This window comes from Prorops nasuta, unplaced genomic scaffold, assembly GCF_024137725.1.
Source record: "Prorops nasuta isolate Cenicafe-Biocafe unplaced genomic scaffold, Cenicafe_Pnas_1.2 PNAS00006, whole genome shotgun sequence".
In the NCBI taxonomy this organism is placed as follows: Eukaryota; Metazoa; Arthropoda; class Insecta; order Hymenoptera; family Bethylidae; genus Prorops; species Prorops nasuta.
In genome coordinates, this window is record NW_027116803.1 from 9,614,738 (window position 1) to 9,639,009 (window position 24,272).

General features: G+C 36.1%; 2 protein-coding genes across 9 annotated transcripts in view; one reads left to right on the plus strand and one right to left on the minus strand.

Moving 5' to 3' along the window:
• Pfk (ATP-dependent 6-phosphofructokinase) overlaps positions 1 to 24,272 on the plus strand; it is a 433,792-nt gene that overhangs the window by 31,480 nt on the left and 378,040 nt on the right. For 7 of the 8 annotated variants that reach the window (XR_010822829.1, XR_010822830.1, XR_010822831.1 and 4 more), the window contains exon 6: positions 2,059 to 2,167. The exons of the other annotated variant lie outside the window; for it this stretch is intronic. Coding sequence is in view for 4 of the 7 variants with exons in the window: in XM_066728950.1 (XP_066585047.1) it covers positions 2,059 to 2,167 (109 nt within the window). In the remaining 3 variants the exon portion in view is untranslated. The remainder of the gene's footprint in view (positions 1 to 2,058; positions 2,168 to 24,272) is intronic. 8 annotated transcript variants of the gene reach the window in all.
• On the minus strand, positions 17,568 to 18,237 carry LOC136774453 (uncharacterized). Its single transcript, XM_066728753.1, has 2 exons — positions 17,868 to 18,237; positions 17,568 to 17,801 (listed from the first exon to the last, which is right to left on the minus strand). The coding sequence occupies exons 1-2, from the start codon at positions 18,067 to 18,069 to the stop codon at positions 17,644 to 17,646; spliced, it is 360 nt and encodes a 119-aa protein (XP_066584850.1). The 5' UTR covers positions 18,070 to 18,237; the 3' UTR covers positions 17,568 to 17,643.

Below are 24,272 nucleotides of genomic sequence, written 5' to 3' on the forward strand. Positions count from 1 at the left end.
GAGTATCAAAGATTTTGCTATGGGAGTAGGTAAAAATTACTTGAGCAGGTCTTGCAAGAATTCAGAATCATCACTCCATGAAACTAAACAACTGCTCCGAAAGCCGTGCGACTATCAGGGTTGTAAAATTCGTACACGGAAGTTTTGCAGTACTTGTTCCATGTATTATTGTGGTACATGCTTCAAGACGGCTCATCCTCAAATGGATGGAATATAAAAAACTAAAAAATTAGAAAATCTAAGAAAATATAAAAAGAATGCAAAAAAATGATTCTCAAAAGCGTTCACCTCCTCGTGGTGAGAATCGGACAACCCTGATGTTTACGAATAAATCAGAGGCAAAGAACGCGTGATTGCCTTCGTAAAGACATTGTACATCATTGAGAGCGTTTTTCGATTTCTGATACTATGATAATTTTTTACTCGAGAACGGCGGGTTCTAGCGAGAAAATGAATGTAAGTATTTTGATTCAAAATTTCATGTAGAATACCGTAGTATTTTTTATTTTACTTAAAACATTGTTTTTGAGTTTCTGGTCGGACATATTGGATCCGCCATTTTGAATTTTGATAATCTAATAATGAATATAGATCTAATGATTCTGATAGTTCATTATAATATTGAATAAAGAGGTTTGAGAACTATACAGTGGCTATAAAGCTGTGGAAATACGTTATTTTAGCTGACTCATCACGACCGCCATCTTGAAAATCAATTGTGTGAGCAAAGCTTGCTAATATGCATCCAATCCGTTATCACAAAACTCAAAATAGTCATTTTGCCCGCTAAAACTTGGACTAAACTTCAAAAGTACATATCTCTGTGATTTTGCGAAAATTTCGGGCATTCGGGTGCCATTTCGGATTAGATAACCATACAAATCAAAGTATCTCATAGTATATTTTTGAAGTACAACTTTCGGGTCCCGCATCCTGATGGGTTAGAAAGTTCTTAAGCACCGAGAACATAGTTAAAAAATACCTTAAAAATAAAAAACATTAAAAAATCGGCATTTTTTTTTGTTTATTGTTAAAAATGACCAATTTGCCGTCACTTATTGATAAATTAGACCATGCTATTCTAAAGATTAAATTTTTCTACATAAGAATTTATGTTCCAATAATTTCTGCACACGGGTTTTAATTGAAAGGCACGAGCTTGAAGTTGACGGTAAAATTCCGGCCATTGGAGCGTTAAAGGGTTAATTTTATTAACTTGAAACAAAATTTCTGATTATCATAAGGTGGTCTTTTAACAGAAAGTGTTGGCATGTACACAATAAGTTTATGCAGTATTTAAAAAAATTGTTAAAATGAAAAAAAGAAAAAATTAAACATTTTCACGTAAAAAAGTCATAACTCTTTCATTTTTTAGCATATAAAAGCAAAAATGGAATAAGATATTAGCGCGCGCGAAATGCATATTGTTAAGATAAAAAGTCGTTCAGTAATTAACGCTGAAAAAACATTATTGTAAAATGTAAAATGTTACATTTTTATTGACAATTAATTTGATATTTTTCTGCCTATTCATCATAAATTTTGAACTTGTAAGGTTTCTATTGCTTTGACTGAAAGTGTTTAAATTAAAACTTGACGGATGGGGTCAAATTTACCCTACAATGGCAGCTAAAGTTTAAAATGGCAATGAGTTCGAGCTAAGCCTGTTATGAGTCCCCATTATCTCGTTATATGGTTACTAGTATGATAATTAGTTGATATCAAAGTGGTATGTTTTAAAAATAAGAGATGATAGAAAAACTTTTTATATAAGACTTCTTTATTTATAATTATTCCAAGAACCTGTCTAAAAGTTTTCTCGAAACTAGCTTTATACCTTGCGTATCCAAATAATTGTATTAGAGTTCATAGATTTTGAGATATTTAAAAATTTTTAGACCTTTGCGCAACTTTGTATATATCTTAAAACTTACGATATCCTTACATAAGAAAAAAGCATTAACATATAATAAACTAGAAAATATATAGAAAAGTTTTATAATCCACTAATGAAAATCGGTTTGTAAAATTTTAACGATTTAAACAACATTTGGATAGGTATCTAGCTATTGTGGGTGCTTTAGCGGCAGAGGCAGATTATGTTTTCTTCCCAGAATGCCCACCACCCATCGATTGGCCTGAGAAACTTTGTAAAAAATTATCGCAGGCATGTTAAATTTAAATTTTCTCAAATTTTGTATTGTCTTGCTTTTTTCTACTAATTTTGTAAATTAAAGGTTGTTTTTAAATTCAAACTTAAAATACACAAGAACAATTTTTTATTAAAATATTTCTTGAATTTAGTTATAATTTCATAGCGGCAAGTTTCAAAGTCGTTTTGTTGTGTTGCTATTGTTTGTTTGAGTACCCACTAATTTGAAAGTAAATATTGTAGGGGCGTTGGTATAACCCAATAACCATGAATTCGATTTATATTAAGCCATAACTCTAATATATACCCATATTTCAAGAAGGTTTGCTTTATAAAAAGAAGTACTAGTATTTATTCGGCACTGATGAAACGCTTCGATCTACATACTATACAGAGTGTTAAGAAATCGCTGCACTTTTTTGTCGCGCGAAAATGTAATCAAGAGATACAATAGTATTTCGATGGCAAGTAATTCAAAAAGCCGAAACACTACCCTCTTTTACGCAATGTTTGACCATACTATATCTAATTTTTAGTTGCGATTTTGAAGGTGACTTATAATTCATTAAAATTTCAATGAAAGTTTCATGATGTAAATCAAGCCTAAACTTTCGAATGAGACTACAAACGTCTAAATCTATTCATTCAATGCTGAAATAACGAGATTGTGCAATTTCGATCAGTTACTTTCAGCGTTTCTTCTGCTGACCGAAATTAGTTGCTTGATCGGACCTTTCACTCTTACACATTTGAAACCTACTAATGGCATCTCTTCTGTCCTTTTCTCCACTCTTCCCATACAGTCTGACATCACCTAGCCAGCTAATAAACGCACATTCCGGTGACAGGGCTGTTTTCATACGTGTTTGTAGCAATCTGTATGTGTATGTGTCAACAGTATTCTATAGTAAATGAAAATGCCTCAAGATATTTGAACCATTAAACAAATATTAAGATCTCCGGAAGAAACACTTACGTGTAAAAAAAGACGGCAAGTAATTAGGATAATCTTAGAAACAACAAAAAATTTAAATAGAATTAAAAAATTCGACAAGTAATTAACTAGTTGGTCAGTATAAAAATGATTTAAAAATTGAAAACTAAATGAAGTGTAATTAAACTTTCTTCAATGAAGATATATTTCAAATTTCATTTAAGAGGAAAAGAAATCAGTACTAAAAGATACTTGCCGGGTACGTGCTTTATAAGACTAAATAAAATATCGAAATATTAATTTACAAGAAACAACATTTTTAGGGCATGTTAAGGATATTATAATATACTAGAGGTTTTTTTCTACCAGTGAAGCATAGGAGATTCGATGGAATCTAAGAGAACTGATTGGTCAATATTGTATAGTGCCAACTTAAAAAAGGTGGTTACAAATAGTTGGAGACCGAAAATGAGTCCTATTCGCCATTTTGGTGTGTAGAAGTGTTTACATGCTAATCGTAGCAGAAAGAGGTGTAAAATAGAGAAATGTCAAAAAGGTGAGGTTACTAAAGTGCAAATTGAATACAATGAATGAAAATTAAGAATATTCTTCATTTTCATTCATTGTATTCAATTTGCACTTTAGTAACCTCACCTTTTTGACATTTCTCTATTTTACACCTCTTTCTGCTACGATTAGCATGTAAACACTTCTACACACCAAAATGGCGAATAGGACTCATTTTCGGTCTCCAACTATTTTTAATGACCTTTTTTAAGTTGGCACTATACAATATTGACCAATCAGTTCTCTTAGATTCCATTGAATCTCCTATGCTTCAATGGTAGAATAAACCCGTATATGTATATTATGGTAATCTTTATTTTGTCAAATATTGAATTTTTATAACAGAATAAGTTCATTCTGTTCCAACGCTAAAAAAATAATATGTGCCGAGCCGCATATTAAGGGGGGAGCCTCATGTAAACCGTTGTTTTTTAAAGATTTTGTTACAAAAAGACGAGAGTATTTATTAATTTACAATAAAGCGTGTATTAATATTAAAGTTATAAGATACTAGATAAATAATTTTTTTACCAATAAAAAAAATGGCGGCGCTATAGCTGCCTAAAATTAAGCTACTCGATTTATGCCATGGAATGTAAAGATCTTTACAGGCTGACTAAAACTGTAAAAACTGAAAGTTTTATTTAAGGAGGCTCCTGCGCGTAATGTATCGAACTCGGACATATCAGTTTTTAAAGTTTAGAATACACTGAATCTAACGGTGCCCTCATTTATACCGCTTATCGATCTAAAACTCAAGGAACTTGAGCTGAAAGTTGGCAATTTTAATGTGGACTCTTATGGCAGACCAAGTTGAATCAGTTAATTACGAATGAAATTTTATTTGTCCAGTAATGTTATTATATCAGTTTTGTAGGAAAAAATCTCCTCTTTCAAATGACACTAATGAAAATATCGGTTATCCAACTAAAAAAAGAAGTATTAGAGCGAAAGTTTGAAAGAATTTGGAGTATTTCCGGCAACCGTAGGGAAGTCAGCTGAGCGCTATATTGGGCACGGCGTTCGGAAGAAAGCGCGCGCAATTTGAGATTCCATTTTCAAACCAAAACATTGAATAAAAAATAAATCGTCAGAATAGTATTTTTTATTTTAATTAATTATGTTTTAGCTATATTTATCACTCATTGACGCGCATGCGCGGAAGACGAACCTATGTTCCTCGCATAATTTTATTCACCGCCGTATCCAAAATAGTATCTGTATTATTATTTATTGAATTATTAATGTTCATATTATTAAAAGTTTGCTGTATTTATAAGATACGCGTGTTTTTGTATCTATGCTCATCTATGCTGTGGGCCACTTTAAGTGAAACACCCTGATTATAAATACATTTAAAATTTTTAAGTATAAATATATGCATAAAAGTTACCATGAAATTTTCGATTCAATTTGACTATTATGGTAGATGCAGGAGCCACCTTAAGAATTGTAGTATCATTATGTGATGCATCAGAAAGGCGTAGTGCAAACAGAATATAGCCGTCAGCAGTACAGCCTATTATAGATTCCATCAATAGCAATTTTGTTTATCATTTTTCCACCAAATCTTTGTAAAAAGAATATATCTTCTTCTATCTAAAAAAAACTGTCATAAGATTTTTTAAATACAGTTATCATTATTTAAATCCAGGTGTATAGTTTACCGTCAGTGGTAGCGTTACCCAATGTGTACCACGAGGAGGATACTGATCGATCTTGTACACCATGTATATGTGTATGTGTGAATGTGTGCATTTGTGTGTGTATTTACCGCAAGAAAAGGTAGAAACACTACACATCAGCCAAATGCCTACACACGCGCACCCACACACACATGATCTGTAAGACCGATCAGTATGCTTCTCGTGGTGCACATTTGGTAATGTTAACACTGACGGCAAAGTACACATGTGGGTTTAAATAATGATAACTGCATTAAATACATCGTATGATGTCCTTTTGTTTTAGATGGAAGAAGAAAATATTCTTTTTACAAAGATTTGGTGGAAAAATGATAAACATAATTATTGAACGATTATTGCGCACATTCGCCAAACGTAGTGAAAGTGTAATTCGTTAAAAAAGAAGGTTAGATTTAATCTATTACGATTATATAACGATAAACTGACGGCGCTTGAAATGTTCGTACTTGTTAGGTAACGTCTTTCCCTTCAAATCCGCTTTTTGAAATTGCAGATAAGTGATTTTGTTCAATTGCAACATTGTTTTAAACAAAAATTTACCAAAATGCTTCCTTTTTGCAAAAATGTTGTAACTTTGCTACAAAAAATCACACAGAGTTATTCTTAATCTTAAATTGCAGGGAAAAGTTCAAACTTTATGGTACCTTGCTGCAATTATTCGACACAAATTATCGTAGTTTTGATACAACTGTAAACTGGGCTAAAAGAAATACTGAGAGACATATTTTCTTTTTATTTAAGTTTTCGATGAAATCGATTAAAATAATTTTAATCTTCAATATAGATTCTAAAAATAGAACTTGCAGACTTTAATTTACTTCCAAGTAGAAGTCTTTACGACAATTTTTTGAAAAGCACCAGCTTTTTGAAAAGCGTTAAATTTTTGACGAAATTAAATGGTCCCACTAATTTTTGTGGGTAGTGTATTTTGTCGTTAACATTAGCGACCAGTTCAGAGTAAAGACATTTGCAAACCTAAGTTCAGGGCGAAGATACTCCCGAGATTAAAGAAGAAGTATTTCATATTATTTTTTGACAAATCGATGAACTGAATAATGAGAACTCTGGATTATTTTAAGCGTTTTTGATGGTCGTAGTCTCATTTGAAAGCTTTTTCAAAACCATTTTAAGAAAAGCTTTACTTAAATCATGACAATGGATAATTCACAGAAATAAATCCATTGTGAAAATTGGGACGGTCAAACTTGCTGTATAAGTTACACGGTAGCGCTCGGCGGTATGTACTTGCTGCGAGACACACTACCGTTTCTCTTGATTTTTATCAATACAATAAATAATGATTAAATTACGTTTTCTTGTTTATCGATTTAACCAGTGTCTTCTCTCACTATGGCACACCTAATACTGATAGAACGAAAGTCACACACACATATCACGCCAATTATACTTAGTCCTAATTGTATCATCGGAGGTTTCTAAAACTAACTCCACCTAACCCTCCGACTAGTCGAAACTCAGCAACCTATGGACATAATGGATTTAAGTGTGTCACACAAACAAGGTATAATGCACTGAGGGCAATGAGAACTTCCTTAATTCTTTTAAAATTTAACTGTTTCATAATATCGTAATTTTAATTGATAAGCAACGAATGCTGTGTTTTTCTAGCTTTAACGATTAAAAAAATCCGAAGCTCTTTCAAATAGAACAAACTCCTGACAAGAAAATTTTCAACAAGCTTTGAGAAAGTTTTCCTGAAAATGTGAGATGTTTTTACTGTAAATACGAAAATCAGAATTTATTCATCCTGAGAAGGTGCTTCGCAGAAAGCAAGAGTCAATTGATTAATGAAATTGTTGTGAAAGTTGCAACGAAAACTGTTGAGTAGTTTGTGAATTTGTGTAGATAGCATGCAAATTTAGCATTTCAAGAAAAACTCGATCAGTTTTCATTATTACTGTGATTAAATACGGGCTAATTACGTTTATAAACTGTGGAATTTCAAAAGGTTTTCAAATTTTACTATAAATATTTGGCAACGTACTTTTAAGGTATATAGTAGTCTGGTAAATCAGTCATTTCTTCAGGGTATTTTCGGCATTCTTTTTTGCTATGTAAATAAAATCCAATAATTCCACAAATTGTATATATTATTAATGTATCTTTGAGTATACAAAATTATTTTTTTTATTTTTTACAATATTTTATTAATGTTTGACAACGCCAATTAAGGTGCAAACAAATATACAGGTCGCTTGCCGGCATAATTTCTCCCTTTTAGGTAATTTGAAACAAATAATTCGAATAGATTACTGTTCTGTAGGATTGTCATTCTAGTTGGAACTAGAATAAAAGAATGTTGAAAAATAATAAAATAGCAGACTTAGAAGAAAAATTTTCCAGTGTATATTGGGCTATAAATTGAAAAGTAATGGGTGAAAACAAATGATTCTAGTTCCAATCAGAATTACAGATGTGCAGAACAGCCTGTTAAAATTTCAACCCGATCGGTTTGATATAAAATTTGTTACCACGGCGGAAGAGCGAGAAAACGTAGTTTCGAGAAATACGCGTTTAAAGCTTGGCTATTACAACTTTCATACTCACGCTAAACATCGATCACCGGTACGTAAAGCAAGCCTTCGGTCTCTTCACATGCGTTTAAGGGGAGATATACACTTAGAAGCTGGAAAAAAATGTAATTTTTATGAATTTTTTTAAGGAAAACTATTTAAAATTTTGGATTGGGGTTTCAACTATCTAAAAGCTTATACATTCAATTATGTGTTCAATTTTTTTTATTTAAAAATCTCAAGTAAATTCAATGTAATACAACGATCCATATTGCTTCGTAAAAAAAACCACGCATGCGGTACCAGTTGGCCTTTCTTCAAAAATCACCTGAGAAAGAAAATCGAAAAAGATTATTAAATTAGATACTATAATCTAGTCTTTGTCATAGCCGATTTTGAAAATATTGATTTATGACGAAATGGCGGATGTTTAAACAAAAATAGTGATTTTCGGACAAAAAATTTGTTATTATTTTGCCTATAAAACAAAAACTAAGTTACGGAAAAAAACTCCTATGACAAAAACTAGATAATTGTGTATAGAATAACTACACAAAATTTCAAGGCAATCGGTTCATTAGTTTTCGAGAAATTTCTGGTACCGATTTGGAAAATGTAGTTCTGAGAAAAACGCGTTTGAAATTTTGGGAATGAATAAATCATTAAATTTGTCAACTTACAATGAGTTCTATTTCTGCAAGGTATTTTTGGCGGTGAATAACGGTAATATGGTATGTTTCTTCATTCTTGGAAGGATGTTGAGGTATACCCCATACAGGGATACCTGTTCTTCACACAAAAGAAACACGAAAGGTCGAAGGGTCCCTTGCCGCTACCTATCTGCCGGTTTGGAGCGAAAACTCAGTTTCACTTTCTCAGCTGTAACTGGCTTATTTTTAGAAATTTTAACTTGCCGTTTTCATGAGATATTCTAGGGACCTCAAGCTTAAAGAAAATGCAAAAAAGAATTGATTTTATTCGACAATCTAGGTGTATATCTCCCTTTAACACGGGTATATTTATTGATTATAACCTTTCTTAAATCGAAAGATATAAGAAGCTCCGAGGGGCGAGGAAGTATAAAGGTGATGAGTCAAAATAAAGAGGACCGACCGTTAGAGCAGAGCTGTTGCGCGGCTTACAACGTGCAATTATGCGGCGCTCTCGAATATATATGCTTTAGTTTTGTTATTATTTTAAATTTCGGTCTAAAATTTATATACCATATTCTCATGATGTTATACTATCAAAATATGCAAACAAAAAGAAATTCGATTTTTTCGACCTAAATAACCACACTACTACCTTAACATATTATACCATTATATTGTTACGCGGCAAAAATCCCGTGATAAAACTTGCCGCGTAGAGCAAAATTCTGGTTACTCTATAAACGGTTTTTTGGGGACGATACTCTACCGCAAAAATTAATACGCGAGTCTCTATATGTCCCTCTTCGAATGCTCTAAAACTAAAACTCCATGAACGATAGGTTGGGCGCCAGGTCCACGTAGACCAGTTTTCTCTAATACGTTATTTTCCACGAAAATTACTTATTCGACACAGTAAAGTTTTCCCCAAAATGTGGTGTTAGCTCAGTCCCTAGCTGGATAATGGAGAGGGGTCAGGTTAGGAGAGGTTTTCGCTAAAGATGATGAGAGAATCATTAACCCATGAGGTAAAATTCGAATAAAGGAAAGAGGCACGATTTACCCAAGAAAATTCTGAGGTTTATTAACAAAATACGCTATTTTACAATGATCGATAACACCTCAGATTCAAATAATAAGAACTAAAAGTCGAAATTAGTTAATAGGTTGGCCCACCACATTCTATTACAATTTACGATAATTCCTTAGGGGATTATGAATATCCCCTCTTTACGGAGGCCTACAAGCGAAATGCTAGTAAAATACAAGATATGTCCCGCCAACACAAGATAACGTAAGGTGGAGATACATCAGGAAGATACAATAAGATTCAAAGAAAAGGTGGTGAAGTTTGCCTATGATCACGGCCAATCACCTATACCGTCAATTAACCGTCACAAATATTGGTTCGAAGAGAACTCTACAAATCTCACACGCCCCAAAGCGGAGAGCAGATTCCTCAAACGGAGAGTTAACTGGAGATGGAATTAATGTCCGGCGACACTCAATCTGGGACTATCAATACGCCAAACGATACGAAAACTCGGGCAATTCCATCCCGGCAAAAATATATTAATAAATCGAAAATTATGCCGATCCTACGACAGGCAGGCCTCGACGCGCGACACCGCCAACGATAATTAACTACAACAAGAAATAATTATTTTCTCCCCAGCTCACTTCCCGATATTCTACTTCGAGTACCGCTTCAACGCATCGTCATCGAATTCACTGCCATGATCACACGCAAGCAAGAATTAAGGATTTTCGGCACACTGCGATAAATGGCTCGATATAAAGCAATTAGGCGATTACTGGCATGGTCTACCCGAGGGAGGCACTCACCGATCCGCTCACTCCTCTATATTCTTCACCTCAAACTCTCGTCTCGAATACGGTAGTTTCCCAGGAAAACGCTGGTCCGACCGTTTGGACGAGGCCCCTGGAGACGGTAGCGGGTCAGGCTCGGGAAGCTCCAGATTCACGTCGGACTCCAACTAGTGCCAAATTTCGACTCCACTAGCGGTACAGTGATCTCGGTACCTCACGATCATCCCCACCTAGTGATTAATAGGTTCGGATATCGATCGGATTACCGAAGATTCACGAGGATCCGCGGTATTAGGCTATCCTCGTCTCTAGCTCTTTTCTCTTCTTTTCGGTCGTCCGGATTCAGCTTTGTCCGGGACGACTCTAAATATTTTCGTTGGCGGCAGCGGTAACGGAAGACTTAGGCTGAGGCTGTTCAGGAGTAAACCCATGGATAAACGCTCCGAGAGAGCACGAGCAGGCAACGGTCAGCCTGCCCTTCATCCAAGCCTCATCGGGTGGAGTGTCGAAAGTCACTATAGGTCCGTGATGCGAGGAAAAGGAAACTGCGAGATCCATCTTGTTATCATTATGCCTCATATCGAGAGAGGACTTTGATTTAATTCAGGCCTAAGTGGCCTGGTGTAGCGATAGCTAGTTCTCTTCTTCAGTCCCAGTCCTGTTGAGTGGAGGGCCGACAACCATTGGGAGTCCGGAAAGTCAGAGGGCGAAGCTGCGGGGTCTATTGTTGACGATGTAGGTGGTGTTGGCGTCCTTCCTGGAGCTGGCGACGGGAGGGCAGTGAGGAGAGGCAAGGCCTCCGCTCAGGTCGGTACGCCACACAAGCAACCACGAATCATAGGGTGTATAAGGCACGAAAAGAGAGCCACAAGCGCAACGCGACATAGGACTAAATATCATTGGTGGGCGGTGAGATAAACAAAAGCAATATTATTTTATAAGTGAGACTTCTGACCTTTAGTGGTGGCGGGATTCCACAGCGATCCTGGAGCCTCTCCTGACCCTGGGCTGTAAAATCTTAGTTTAACATGTTCATAGAACGGTAATCGAGGAAGCCAAGACTGTTCTCCGATTAACATTAGTTAAAGTATTAACGCAATAGGGCATGAATGAGAGCGAGAGGAAGGTTTCAGCAATTAAGTTTGTGACGCCACCAAACCGCGTAGGATTGGCCACGTCACAATATATAAGATCAAAAAACACAGTGACTGTTTTTTATGTATTTCCTCTTCCTTAAAAATAAGAATTAAATACATACCTATTACAATTTGTGTTATATACTACGCTTAAATGAAATGTTTAAATCCATTATGTCCATGCGTTTTTCAGTTTCGACGAACAATTTTTTCAAAAACGTTGCAAATTAAGCATAGAAAAATTTTAATTTTCATTTTTTACTTGATAAATAACACCGGCATACAAAAATGTGGTCAATACATTTCACTAGATCACCTCTCTCTGTATATTTTGGCGCGTTGAATCTGAATATGAAGTCCATATGGTCAATAGACCTTTAGAATCTCGAGTAAATTGCGAAAAATATAATTTACAAGCTCGTATGAACTTGGAAAGAGTTTTTAGAGGCTACATACAGGATATAAATAAACGACTCCCTTTTCTTATAACACTGAAGGTTAGGGGTGGTAACCTGTGTGCAGAGTTCAAATTTCATTCAAATGGATGGTTGAGGGATTGAAAAGTTATTTCTATTTTAATATCTCCCTTTTTTGACCCTTTCGGAAAAATTTTGACAGCAGAGTGTAGGTTGAAGGAAGTGAAGATATAAGTGACGATGAATGACCCAGGAAGGAGAACAATTATCGGTCGCATGATTGTACATTTGTTATTTATTCCTTCAACTTCGTCATTAAATGAACATCTAGGTTAAATATTTCTTTTCTATTAGAATTCCGAACTATACCAGTAGAAAAATAAAGCTATTATCATTAACTGAATTTATGAACAAATCAAATTGTCACAATGAAAAGAAAAATATCAGAAGCTATGATTTAAAATGCAAAATAAAAAGTAGTTACCAAATGTACGAAAGCATGCTCTTATAATTGGAGCTCAAAAAAGGTTTTTAAATCAATGCATTAACCCTTTCGCTACTACGGGTATAGTCACCCACCAGAAAACGCCGCATCTTTTACAGAAATGGAATAAAAAATCAAGGCAGATGCTGTAACACCATTTTTTCAGTTCGCAAACAATCGTAAGTGTTCTAGTAATGTTACAAAGTCGTTTTTGAGACAAAAGTCTTGGCTCCGAATGTTCATGACTCATTACGGTACTGCTTTCGAAGCAAAGCACTCCGCGGCGAGGACCGCCGTAGCGAAAGAGTTAATGATACAGAAAATGAAACGTACTTATTTAATGGTTACGTGTTTCCTTCAAGCAGAAGATTAAAAACACACAAAACAGATTTCTTGATGGATTTCCCTATCACAATAACTTTTATCACATTTAAACATTCATATATTAAAAAAATCATTATTAACCTGCGTATTCCATCTACATTGGTATCTTTAATGGAATTAAAGGAGACTGCTAAACATTGGTCCACACTAATTACCGACTAGTTTTTCTCACTGTATCTTTTTCTTCAATATATTCCAATTGTCTCACAGTAACCAGTGTTGAGATAAAACAGGTTAATAGTAATGTGACTCTTGATTCATTAAGGGGAGGTTCTCATCGAACGATTCAGAAAATGCTTAATTTACAATTTTTTTTTCTATTAAGGAAGTAAAAAAATAAACAGCCGGGATTTTTGATACATATTTAATAAGTCTTTAAGTACGATCAATTTTTTTTTTACTAAAAATTAGTAACGTCATAATTCGCTATAAGCTCGTCAACGTTATCGGTTCAAAAAGAAGTAGGAATTCTCACTCTTCTAAAAATGATCTGAAACCAAAATTTCCAAAGATTAGTTAAATATATAATATTTATTGGAGCTTATATCTATAAAATTAATGAAATTTTGGTGATAGTTTTTTTGTTACAATAATTTAAAGAGCGAAGAAAAAGTTGTAAAATCGATACAGAAAATTCGCATATCCACCATTCTATTACATTTTTGACTTTTTATTGATATTATTGGTTTAAGCTGCAATAAATATTATACATTTAACTAATCTTTTAAAAATTTTGATTTCAGATCATTTTTACAAGAGCGAAAATTCCCACCATTTAAACTCTTATTTTTGAATCAATCACGCTGATCAGCTTATAGCGAATTATAACGTCACTAATTTTTGATAACAAAAATTTTATCATGTACTTACAGACAGATTATACATGTATAAAAAATCCCAGGTTATTTGTTCACTTGCTTTTATGGGGATAAAATAAACAAAACCGATTATTTTTTTAGTCAAGAACCTCCCTTTAAAGATTTGTGGATATTACGTATTACGAAAAGTGATAGAGTTGTTATTTTGGACCCGGCATATTGAATTTCAAAAAATGTTTAATTTTATAGTACAGGGTGTAACGAACGACCGCCTTTTCTCGTAACTGGAGGTTCGGGGTGTCAAACTGAGTGCACACGAGTAAAATTTTGTTCGAATCGTTCAAGATGTTTAAAAGTTATTTACATTTAAAAATCACCCTTTTTCGGTCCTTTTCGAACGACTTTGATTGCACAATGGAAAGTTAAGGTAGTAGTCTGGTTGTTTGGGTCGAAAAAAATTTTTTTTCATATTTCGATAGTATACCAACATGAGAATATGGTGTATAAATTTTAAACCGATATTCAAAATATTAACAAAGATATAACATATATTCGAGAGCGCCAGTAGATAGGCTAGGATGGTTCTATGACCGCGTGGCGAGGGGGTCGGGGTCCCGCGGGGACAAGGGAAGTAGGGGAATTGTCCCCTCTCCTCGTGCGCGGTTGTGCGCATGCGCATCGTCCTCCCCCGACGTTAAACTCGTAGGGTACACACGTGACCTCCCCCCCTCTAATGTTAAGCAGTGGACGCCTGAGAGAGAGAGAGAGAGAGAGAGAGATTCCAGCAGAATAAACTCGTAGGGTACACACGTGGTCCCCCTTACGTTTATCCGTACAAGAGAGAGAGCCCCCCCCCATCCCCCTTACGTTAAGCCATACAAGAGAGAGAGAGAGAGAGAGTAGTGCGATGATGCGACCTCCCCCCTCTTACGTTAAGCAGTGTACGTCTAAGAGAGAGAGAGAGAGAGAGAGAGATTCCATCTTTGTTCCTCTGTAGCTGATTCTTTGCAATATTTCTAGTACGGGATACAGTGGATTGGTGGAGAGGTAATGTAATAGAAAAAAAACATAAATTTAAGGGAAAAAGCCTTTCGGCATAAAAAACCCTCTTTATTTAAATACATATGAAATATATATATATAGGTACCGCAATAAAAACAGCAACAGCATCTATAATTAAAAAGAAAAATTATTTATATTTATTATTAATATTTATTATTATTATTTTTTTGTATTAACTCTTACCGATTTGGTGGGGACTGCCTGTCACACACACACAACCTAGCAGCTCACATAGGCTACATATTAGGTAAACGTAATATTAATTACAGCCTACGCGAGACTGCAGGTTGCTCCGCTGCAGACTGCTCCGCTGCAGGTTGCTCCGCTGCAGACTGCTCCGCTGCAGGCTGCTCCGCTGCATGCAGCATCCGCAGGGCTATGGGCAGCGAATGTGGCCGCCGCAGTGGCTGCTGCTGTTCGGGTATCGTGCGATACCCTCTTCGCACTGACTGCTGCTGCTGCTGCCTCACAATTGGCCTCACTATTGCCACTGGTTTGGAGGAATGTTTTAGATCCTCCAGCGTCACTTTCTTGTCCGGTAAACTAACTTTCCTTGTGGAACTCATGATGGTTCACTGAAGACTGATTTGAAGAATGCTCTCCTCTACGTGTTCAAATTTTCTCTCTCTCTCTCTCTCTCTCTCTCTCTATACTCCAGATGAAGTTTATACATCTTTAACAATACATATTAGCCTTCTCTCCACTTCAGATCAAGTTTACATATTAGCCTTCTCTCCACTTCAGATCAAGTTTACATCTCATTGTCAATGCGGAGAGAAGTTTATATTCAATTATCAATACGTATTAGGTTTCGCGATCGACTTCTTTTAAGGCGAATAGTCCATCGTCGTAGATACTTATCATCCGCTCTGTAATTTGAGCGGAGCCTACGTGACCTTACCTAAAGAGAAGTGGTTGGGACGTATTTGAAACACTTGAAAAGATTTAGGAGCAGTGTTCAAGGGTTCTATTGGTGTGAAAATGGCTCTCAAGGCAATATAACTGGAAAATGGTTGCTGGCTTGCGAGTACCGTTATTTTTTAAAAAAAAAAAAAAAAAACCTTATGGATAAAGAATTTTTAAAATGTAAATATTTTTCTTAATAAAAATTTTATAGGTATTTGAGCGATATAATTCCCATTTTGTTATTATTCAATAAAAAGGGAAATTGTTATGGATTGATGGAGAGGTAATTAAATAAAAAAAAAAAAATTGAAGGGAAAAAGCCTTTCGGCATAAAAAACCCTCTTTATTGAAATACATTATTGACTGATGATATATATGTATTTGCTTGCTTCCACCGTGACGAAGTAAGTTGTACCTCAGGCTCGTAACTTGTGTTCCCCCGTGACGAAAGTCTCAGATTGCGCAGCCTCCAAAATTTCTCTCTTCAAAAACATATTTGAATTAATGTTGTTCTTCGTTTTCCTCCTCCTCATCTTCCTCCTCCTGCTCTTGCTCCGCTTGCTCTAGCCCTTCTTGTATTCGATTTCTGAGCTCCACTAGTTTTTCAACAATTACTATCAAATCTTCTTCCTCTTGCACTGCTTCCTCCATTTCACCCATTATCTCCACAAGTTCTTCAACCAAGGCGCTAAATTCAGGAATATCCTCCGGATTCCTCAACAAATCTTCGTCCTCTTCCTCTATTTGTTCCTCTATTTCACTTATTATCCCCACAAGCACTTCAATCAAGGCATCAAAATCAGGATTATCCTTAAAAATGTCTCGTTTTTTAGATGTAGCACGGAACATTGTCACTGTCGTTGCTAGCGTTAAAATGATCTCAAGATTTTTCGTCACTAGTCGCTCAGATGCAAAACGATCTCCCAATGAAATATGAACTGACCGATTACGCACGTACATTTTAGTTAGTCAGATACCTTTCTTTATCAATACATATTAGTTAACTCTTTATCAAAACATATTAGCCTCCTATCCGAGAAGCGGAACGCAGTCAAAGAGAATTTCAATAGAGACCTGATACGACGAACGTTAATAATAATAATAATAATAATAATAGAAGGAGAAGGAGAAATAGAATTTTGAGGTTGTGAAATGAACGATATTTTTTTGTTATTTTAATTAAAATTTATAAATATATTTTTAATAACATACATAAAAAAAAAAGTTATAATTGAATTTAATAATAATAAAATATTATAAAAATGAAGTGGTAGTGAGAGTAGCAGTAGTAGGAGCGGTATCATCTACGAGAAAAAAAAAATTAGGAAAAATTATACTACTTATCCAAGCACTTGATAGTTTTTTTTTTTTCATCGATTCTTACCGATTGTTGGAGAACGTCATTATCCTCGTCGAACCGTATTACATTTTCTGGAGAAATTTATTCCCAAATTTCTGGCTCCCACTCTACTTCACTACTATAATCTAATAGATTAGCCTCATCATCATCATCATCATCATCATCATCATCAATATTTGATGTTGATTTTTGCCGCTGAAGCTTCTTCCTCAACATTCTGACAATCGCGGTCAACGCGTTGTTATTCACTTCACCCCAATCTCCTTCCAAATCTACTTCTTCTTCTTCTTCCTCCACAAATTCATCCATATTCTGAATGTTTTCAATATTTTGTTCAATATTTTGTTCAGTAGTTAATCTGTACAATTTAATTGCACCCATTTTTTTTCTTGTTGAAACTGTCACGTCAAGCAAACTCGGTAGACTGAGAATGGTAGAGATGTAAGCTCAATACGAAATGTATAATTATTATTATTTTCTCTATCAATACGTATTAGATTTCTCCACTTCACAATAGCTATTAACAGCCTCCTCCTCCTCTTCTACTACCTCGTCCATACTTTGGATGATAACGTTTTTCACGTGAATTCAAGGTTGAGGAGCAGGGGTTTGCTAGTTGAACAATCGTTGTAGTTTTTTAAATAAAATTAATATATATTTTTAATAATATTTCTACAATAATTTTTAAACTATTCTATAAAAATTTAATAATAAAAGAAAAAGAAATTTGGTGATTCATCTTCCTTCTTAGTCTGCTTTGACACATTATCTTTTTCCTCCTCCTCTATTTTTTTCTCCTCTTCCTTCTTCATCTCCTTTGACTCAATATCTTCCCCGGTCTGTTTCTCTTCGTCTTTCTTCACTTTAATTTAAAAATACAAACAGGTAATAATTATGAAAAGGTAAAAAAGATAAAGTTAATACTTACATTCTTCCTCCTCTATTTTTTTCTCCTCTTTATCTTCTTCTTCCTTCTTCGTCTGCTTCGACTCAATATCTTTTTCCTCCTCCTCCTCCTCTATTTTTTTCTCCTCTTTATCTTCTTCCTTCTTCGTCTCCTTTGACTCAATATCTTTTTCCTCAGTCTCTTCGTCTTTCTTCACTTTATTTTTTTCTTCTTCCTTCTTCATCTCCTTTGACTCAATATCTTCCCCGGTCTCTTCGTCTTTCTTCACTTTAATTTAAAAATACAAACAGGTAATAATTATGAAAAGGTAAAAAAGATAAAGTTAATACTTACATTCTTCCTCCTCCTCTATTTTTTTCTCCTCTTTATCTTCTTCTTCTTCCTTCTTCGACTCAATATCTTTTTCCTCCTCCTCTATTTTTTTCTCCTCTTTATCTTCTTCCTTCTTCGTCTCCTTTGACTCAATATCTTTTTCCTCAGTCTCTTCGTCTTTCTTCACTTTATTTTTTGAAGAAAAAAAAATACAAACAAATAATAAATATAAAAATATTAAATAAATACTTACAGTTTTTATGCAAATAATGGTGCAGTTTCCGTTCATACTCTTCGAAGTAACGATTGAAGAAATCGTTAATTCGATTGACGTATTCCTCTGTCAATTCTCTGGGAAGAGTGGGTGAAAGAGGAACAATATCCTCTTGAATCATGATTAATTTACACTTTTCGCAGCTCATTTTTTCTTACTGTCACCGACGATGTTGTAACATTGAATGAGGCTGCGAGGACTTGTTTTCCCCTCTTTATTCCTCCGATGAATTTTAAAGAGTCACATTTTTGATTGTATCCACTTGGCAAAAACTGACACCTCCTCGTACGGGCAGTGGATACGTTCATTGTTCAAGTTCTTCTCTCGAACGTGTAAATTGCACGGTGTTTTTTCAAAATCATATAATTCAATTAAATCCTTAAACTTAGGGCAACCATACACTTCTAAATTAATATTATCCACATTCATCCTATTCAATAGATTTTTTTCAATGTTCCCTCCCTTGTAGGCTACTACGGGATTCTCGCACGTTAGGCAACCTCTAATAAAATCTTCCACATCCTCCTGCTCGTATTTCTCGAATCCCGTATCACTGTATTTTATACCATGCACCATATTTAGCAAAAACCACACAGTTTTTTTGTCTTTTTCACTAAGGTTTTTCATACTGTCACGCAAACGAAAAGATGCGTAAGAAATTTGATTACTTTTTAAATCAATTATAGCTATATCTTTATATTTAAGTTCTTTTTTATAAACTAAGAAACCTTCTATATCCATTATGTGAGTTATTCTATGCATTGTTGCGCTATTCTCGACGAAGATAAAAACTGAAATGAAGCATCTCCGAAGAAATATCTCCGTAGAGAGAGAAAGATTTTTTAAAAATATAAAGTTACATTCGATAAGGAGTCCATTGTTTCTTAATCTCTGGAAGATATTTTTTTTTTCCGAAGAAACTAACAATGGGAAAAAAATACATTCGATAAGGAGTCTTAATCTCTGGAAGATATTTTTTTCCGAAGAAACTAACAATGGGAAAAAAATTCTTAGAAAATATCCCCTCCTAAAAAAAACATTAAACTTTCTTAAATGTAACAAAAAAAAAAAAAAAAGATCGTTCAGTATTGCATCGAGCGACTGACGATAATGACACCGACATTCGTTGATTTTCAAGGTTTTGTATTGACCGACAAGAGTTTTATAGTTAAAGAATTTGCGGTGTTGCGTGATAATGAAGTGTATCACAATGTATTTTCACCACCATTTCAAGAAGCTTGGTTGAGCGATCTCGAGAGAGAACAGAATGAGTAAGTATTTTTTTTTTTTTAAATGTAATGTTTTGTATATAATTTTTTTTCTTTTTTAAAGTTGGCTTTATTTTAATCGACATGGATTCAATTGGACCGACGGTCATTCACCTTATTACAAGCATAAAGATGTAATAAGAAAGTATGTAACGTCGTACGAGGGAGAGGAATGGATTTTCGTGAAAGGACGGGAGAAATATGATTGGTTGAGAAAAATTTGCAACTTAGAAAATATATACAATGCGAAGGAGTGTGAGTGGGGTAAATTTTGTCTTGGATGGAGTAAAAATTTCGAACCACCGTTACCCAAGTGTATGAATCATTATGGTATATGTTCACTGCAAAATGTCTACTATATGAAATCTGTATATGATCAATATATAAAGGAATAAAAGACTTCTGAAAAAAACAATGTATATCAATGTTAGTATGCATCTCAGACGAAACAATGGGATGTGTAGATACCCCTACTTCCATTCTCTATTCGATATATATATATAAGCGTTACTCTTCGCGAGAGACGCATTCGCAATTATTAATTTATTGTTGTTGTTGTTCACCGTATGACATAGTCATTTCTTTAAGAAACACACAAAATGTCGACGGAATTGCGAAGAAAATTTTTTACAATTAATAGTGCGAATGAGTACGACGCGTGGGTACTGGAATGTCGCGAGCATATTCGACGATTGAGCAGCGCGGATCGAGCTTTACCCGTTGGAACGCGTCAGAAGAATTTCGCCGAAATCGCGTGTATAAAGTGTCTGTTGCTACGAGCGCAGAGAGAATTGAATTATATTAAATCAGGGGCTGGTTGTAGCAATGACGTACAAGGACTTACCTGGGAGGAGCTTGATTCGGCGTTTCGAAGTCGAATATGCAGCGGCATGGTAGTTAATAGTAATTATATAGAGCCTAAGGATTTTTTAGTAGACGCGGAAGTATTAGTGCGTACGCGTATAGATAAGGTATTTGTTAGTGCAAATAGTGTTAAGGTTAATTGTGTATTTAACGGACAATTCATCTCTAAGGACCAGAGTGATGATAAAAACATTAGTACGACTAATGCTACATTGCATAAGACTGATAATTTTAGTGATTGGTATAGGAAAAACATTTTAGACGTTATTATACAAAAATTAAGTGAATTTCAAGAGCGTGATAGTGGATGGACTTTGCACAAAATTCATTATTTACTAGTTAACATTAATCGTTTTAACCCGTTCCACGCGGGTTGTAAAATTAATCTACCATCCGCTATCACGAGTAGGAAAGCTCTGATAAATTTAGAAACCAGTGATAATGCATGTTTCGCGTGGTCCGTGACGGCGGCACTCTATCCGGCAAAACCTACGGCTAATCCAAAGCGCACGTCCTCTTATCCACATTTTCGGACGGTTTTAGACGTCGGTAGCCTAACCTTTCCGACTACGCTAAAACAGATTCCGAAATTCGAGGTGGATAACGACGTGTCGGTGAACATCTTCACCTTGGAGAATGAAGAGCAAAATAGCGACGCAAAAAGCAGAATTGTGCCTCTTCAGGTGACGAAGAAGAAGAGATCGAGGCATGCTAATCTTCTTCTCGTCAACGATGAACAGGGAGCTGCACATTTTATGTGCATAAGGAATCTCTCGAGACTGGTGCGAAGCCAATTCACCAAGAGAGAAAATGCTCATTATGTATGCGATCGGTATGTATTAATAATAATAATAATAATACTGAAAAAATACAAATATAACTGCATATGTTTTATATTAAATTTTTTAGATGTCTCCACTACTTCCGCACAGTGGAGAGGCTCGAGTCGCACGAGCAGGATTGCGCGCAGCTCAACGATAATCTCCGCTTGATGTTGCCGAGCAAAGCCGAGGATCGCTGGGTTTCCTTCAAGAACATCAAAAATGGGGAACGAGCGCCATTCGTCGTATACGCGGATCTCGAGTGCATATTATTGAAAGTTGAACAATCGAACAGTAGTAGTAGTAGTAGTGATATTTATCAGAGACATGAACCTATTAGTGTAGGCTATTATTTAAAAAGTGCTCGCGATGCGTCACTCTCGAGGTACGACGCTCGTCGGGGTGCCGACTGCATCGAATGGTTCGTACGCGAGCTCGAGAACATTGCGCGCATCGCGAGCGAGACGCTAAGTACTATCGTGCCCATGCATAATCTTAGTCTTAGCGAACAATTGCGTCACTATAATGACCCCAATTGTCATATATGCAAAAAGCCGTTTCTTCCGAATCAACTACGAATTCGCGATCACGATCATCTGACCGGCAGATACAGAGGACCGGCTCACAATAATTGTAATTTAAATTTCAAAGATTCGCATGTCATTCCAGTAATTTTTCACAATTTATCCGGCTATGATTCGCATTTTATCTTCGAGACGATCGCTAATTTGTACGAGGGATCGGTATATCTGCTGCCTGTACATAAGGAAAAATACATTTCATTTACCAAATATTTGCGAAAATATAATATACAGTTGAGATTTATCGATTCGTTCAAATTTATGGCCTCCAGTTTGAACAAATTGAGCTCGTACTTGGCGGAATCTCAGCTGACAAATTTGAGGTCACAATTTTCGGAATTGAGCGTCGAGCAGTTCGACTTGCTTACGAGGAAAGGTATTTTTCCTTACGACTATGTAGATAGTGCGGCTAGATTGGAAGAGACGGCTTTACCACCGCGCCAGTCGTTTCACAACAGACTGACCGACAGCGATATCAGCGAGGAAGCATACAATCATGCCGTAGAGGTATGGACCAAATTCCACATGCGCACACTTGGGGAGTACAGTGACCTGTACTTGAAGACCGATGTCCTATTGTTGGCCGATGTTTTCGAAAGTTTTCGCGATAGTTGCATGCTAAATTATGAGTTGGATCCAGCCCATTATTATACGCTACCGGGCTTCACCTGGGACGCGATGTTGAAGCATACGGGAATCAGGCTGGAGCTTTTCACGGACGTGGATATGTTGCTGTTCGTAGAGCGCGGTATACGCGGTGGTTTGAGTCAGTGCTCCCATCGTTACGAGAGGGCCAACAATCGGTACATGCGGGACTACGATCCGGCGGAACCGTCGAAATATCTCATGTATTACGACGTAAACAATCTGTATGGGTGGGCAATGTGTCAGCCGCTGCCCACCCATGGATTCCTATGGATCGAGGACGCTGCCAATCTCGATGTCTCCGCTATACCCACGGATCATCCCGAGGGTTATATTTTGGAGGTCGATTTGGAGTATCCGCGCGAGCTTCACGACAAACACGCGGACCTACCGTTCTGCATGGTGCGCGAGAAACCGCCGGGCGCTAGCCAGGAGAAGCTGCTGGCCACTTTAAACGATAAGACCCGTTACGTAATACATTATCGCGCTCTGCAACAATGTATGCGTAATGGACTGGTACTGAAGCGTATACATCGTGGTTTAAAGTTTCAACAGTCCACCTGGCTACGCGATTACATCGAGCTGAACACGCGTTTGCGCACCGCGTCCACCAATGAATTTGAGAAGAATCTCTTCAAATTGATGAACAACGCGGTTTTCGGTAAAACAATGGAGAACGTGAGGAATAGGGTTAACGTGAGGCTCGCAACCAAGTGGGAGGGAAGATACGGGGCGGAAAGCCTGATTTCCAAACCGAATTTTCACAGTCTCGCGATTTTCAAGGAGAATTTGGTCGCGATTCAATTATCGAAATTGTCCGCGAAATTTGATAAACCCATTTACGTGGGAATGAGTATTTTAGATATTTCAAAAATTTGCTTGTATGAATTTCACTATGACTATATGCTTCCTACATTCGGCGGTAAATGTAGAGCGATGTATACCGACACGGACAGTCTGATATACAGTGTCGAGTGCGACGACGTTTACTCGGTCATGAAACGCGATCTCGCGCGATTCGACACCAGCGATTATCCTGACGATAATCGGTATGACTTGCCACGCGTCAACAAAAAGATACCCGGTCTGATGAAGGACGAGAACAATGGTCGTATCATGACCGAGTTCGTAGGACTGAGGGCAAAAATGTATACTTTCAAGGTGCAGGACTGTGCGAGAATTACCAAAAAAGCCAAAGGTGTCAAAGGTTACGTTATCGATAGAAATATAACATTTGACGACTACAAGGATTGTTTGAACAATTTCACCGTACAGTCTCGCAGTCAAAATTTAATAAGATCGAAGCTGCACCGAGTTTTCTCGATCAGTCAGCGGAAGGTCGCCCTCAGTCCGTACGACGACAAGCGTTTCGTTACACCCGACACCGCGGCGACTCTACCCTGGGGACATTATAGTCTAAAATTATAATTTATTTATTGTTTTTATTTATTCGCTTTATTTAGTTATTTATGTATTTATTCTATATTTTGATACATCTTAATAAAAGTTTTTATAAAACATTGCTCTTATTTATCCAGGAATTGTGCGTACTGTCGAATCCCAGCCACTTAACGAACACTTTTTCGCCCTTTCTGCGCAATACTCTCTCCACCAGATACACATCGGGATTGATGGTTTTCGAAAGCTCGTATTCGTAAAAT

What these genes read in the sequence shown, in the direction of transcription:
- LOC136774453 (XM_066728753.1), bottom strand. Translation starts at nt 18,069, where the DNA reads ATGAAGAAGGAAGAAGAAAAAAATAAAGTGAAGAAAGACGAAGAGACT. An exon ending in AAAAATAGAGGAGGAAGAAT is followed by an intron (nt 17,802 to 17,867) that starts GTAAGTATTAAC and finishes TTTAAATTAAAG; the next exon opens with TGAAGAAAGACGAAGAGAAA.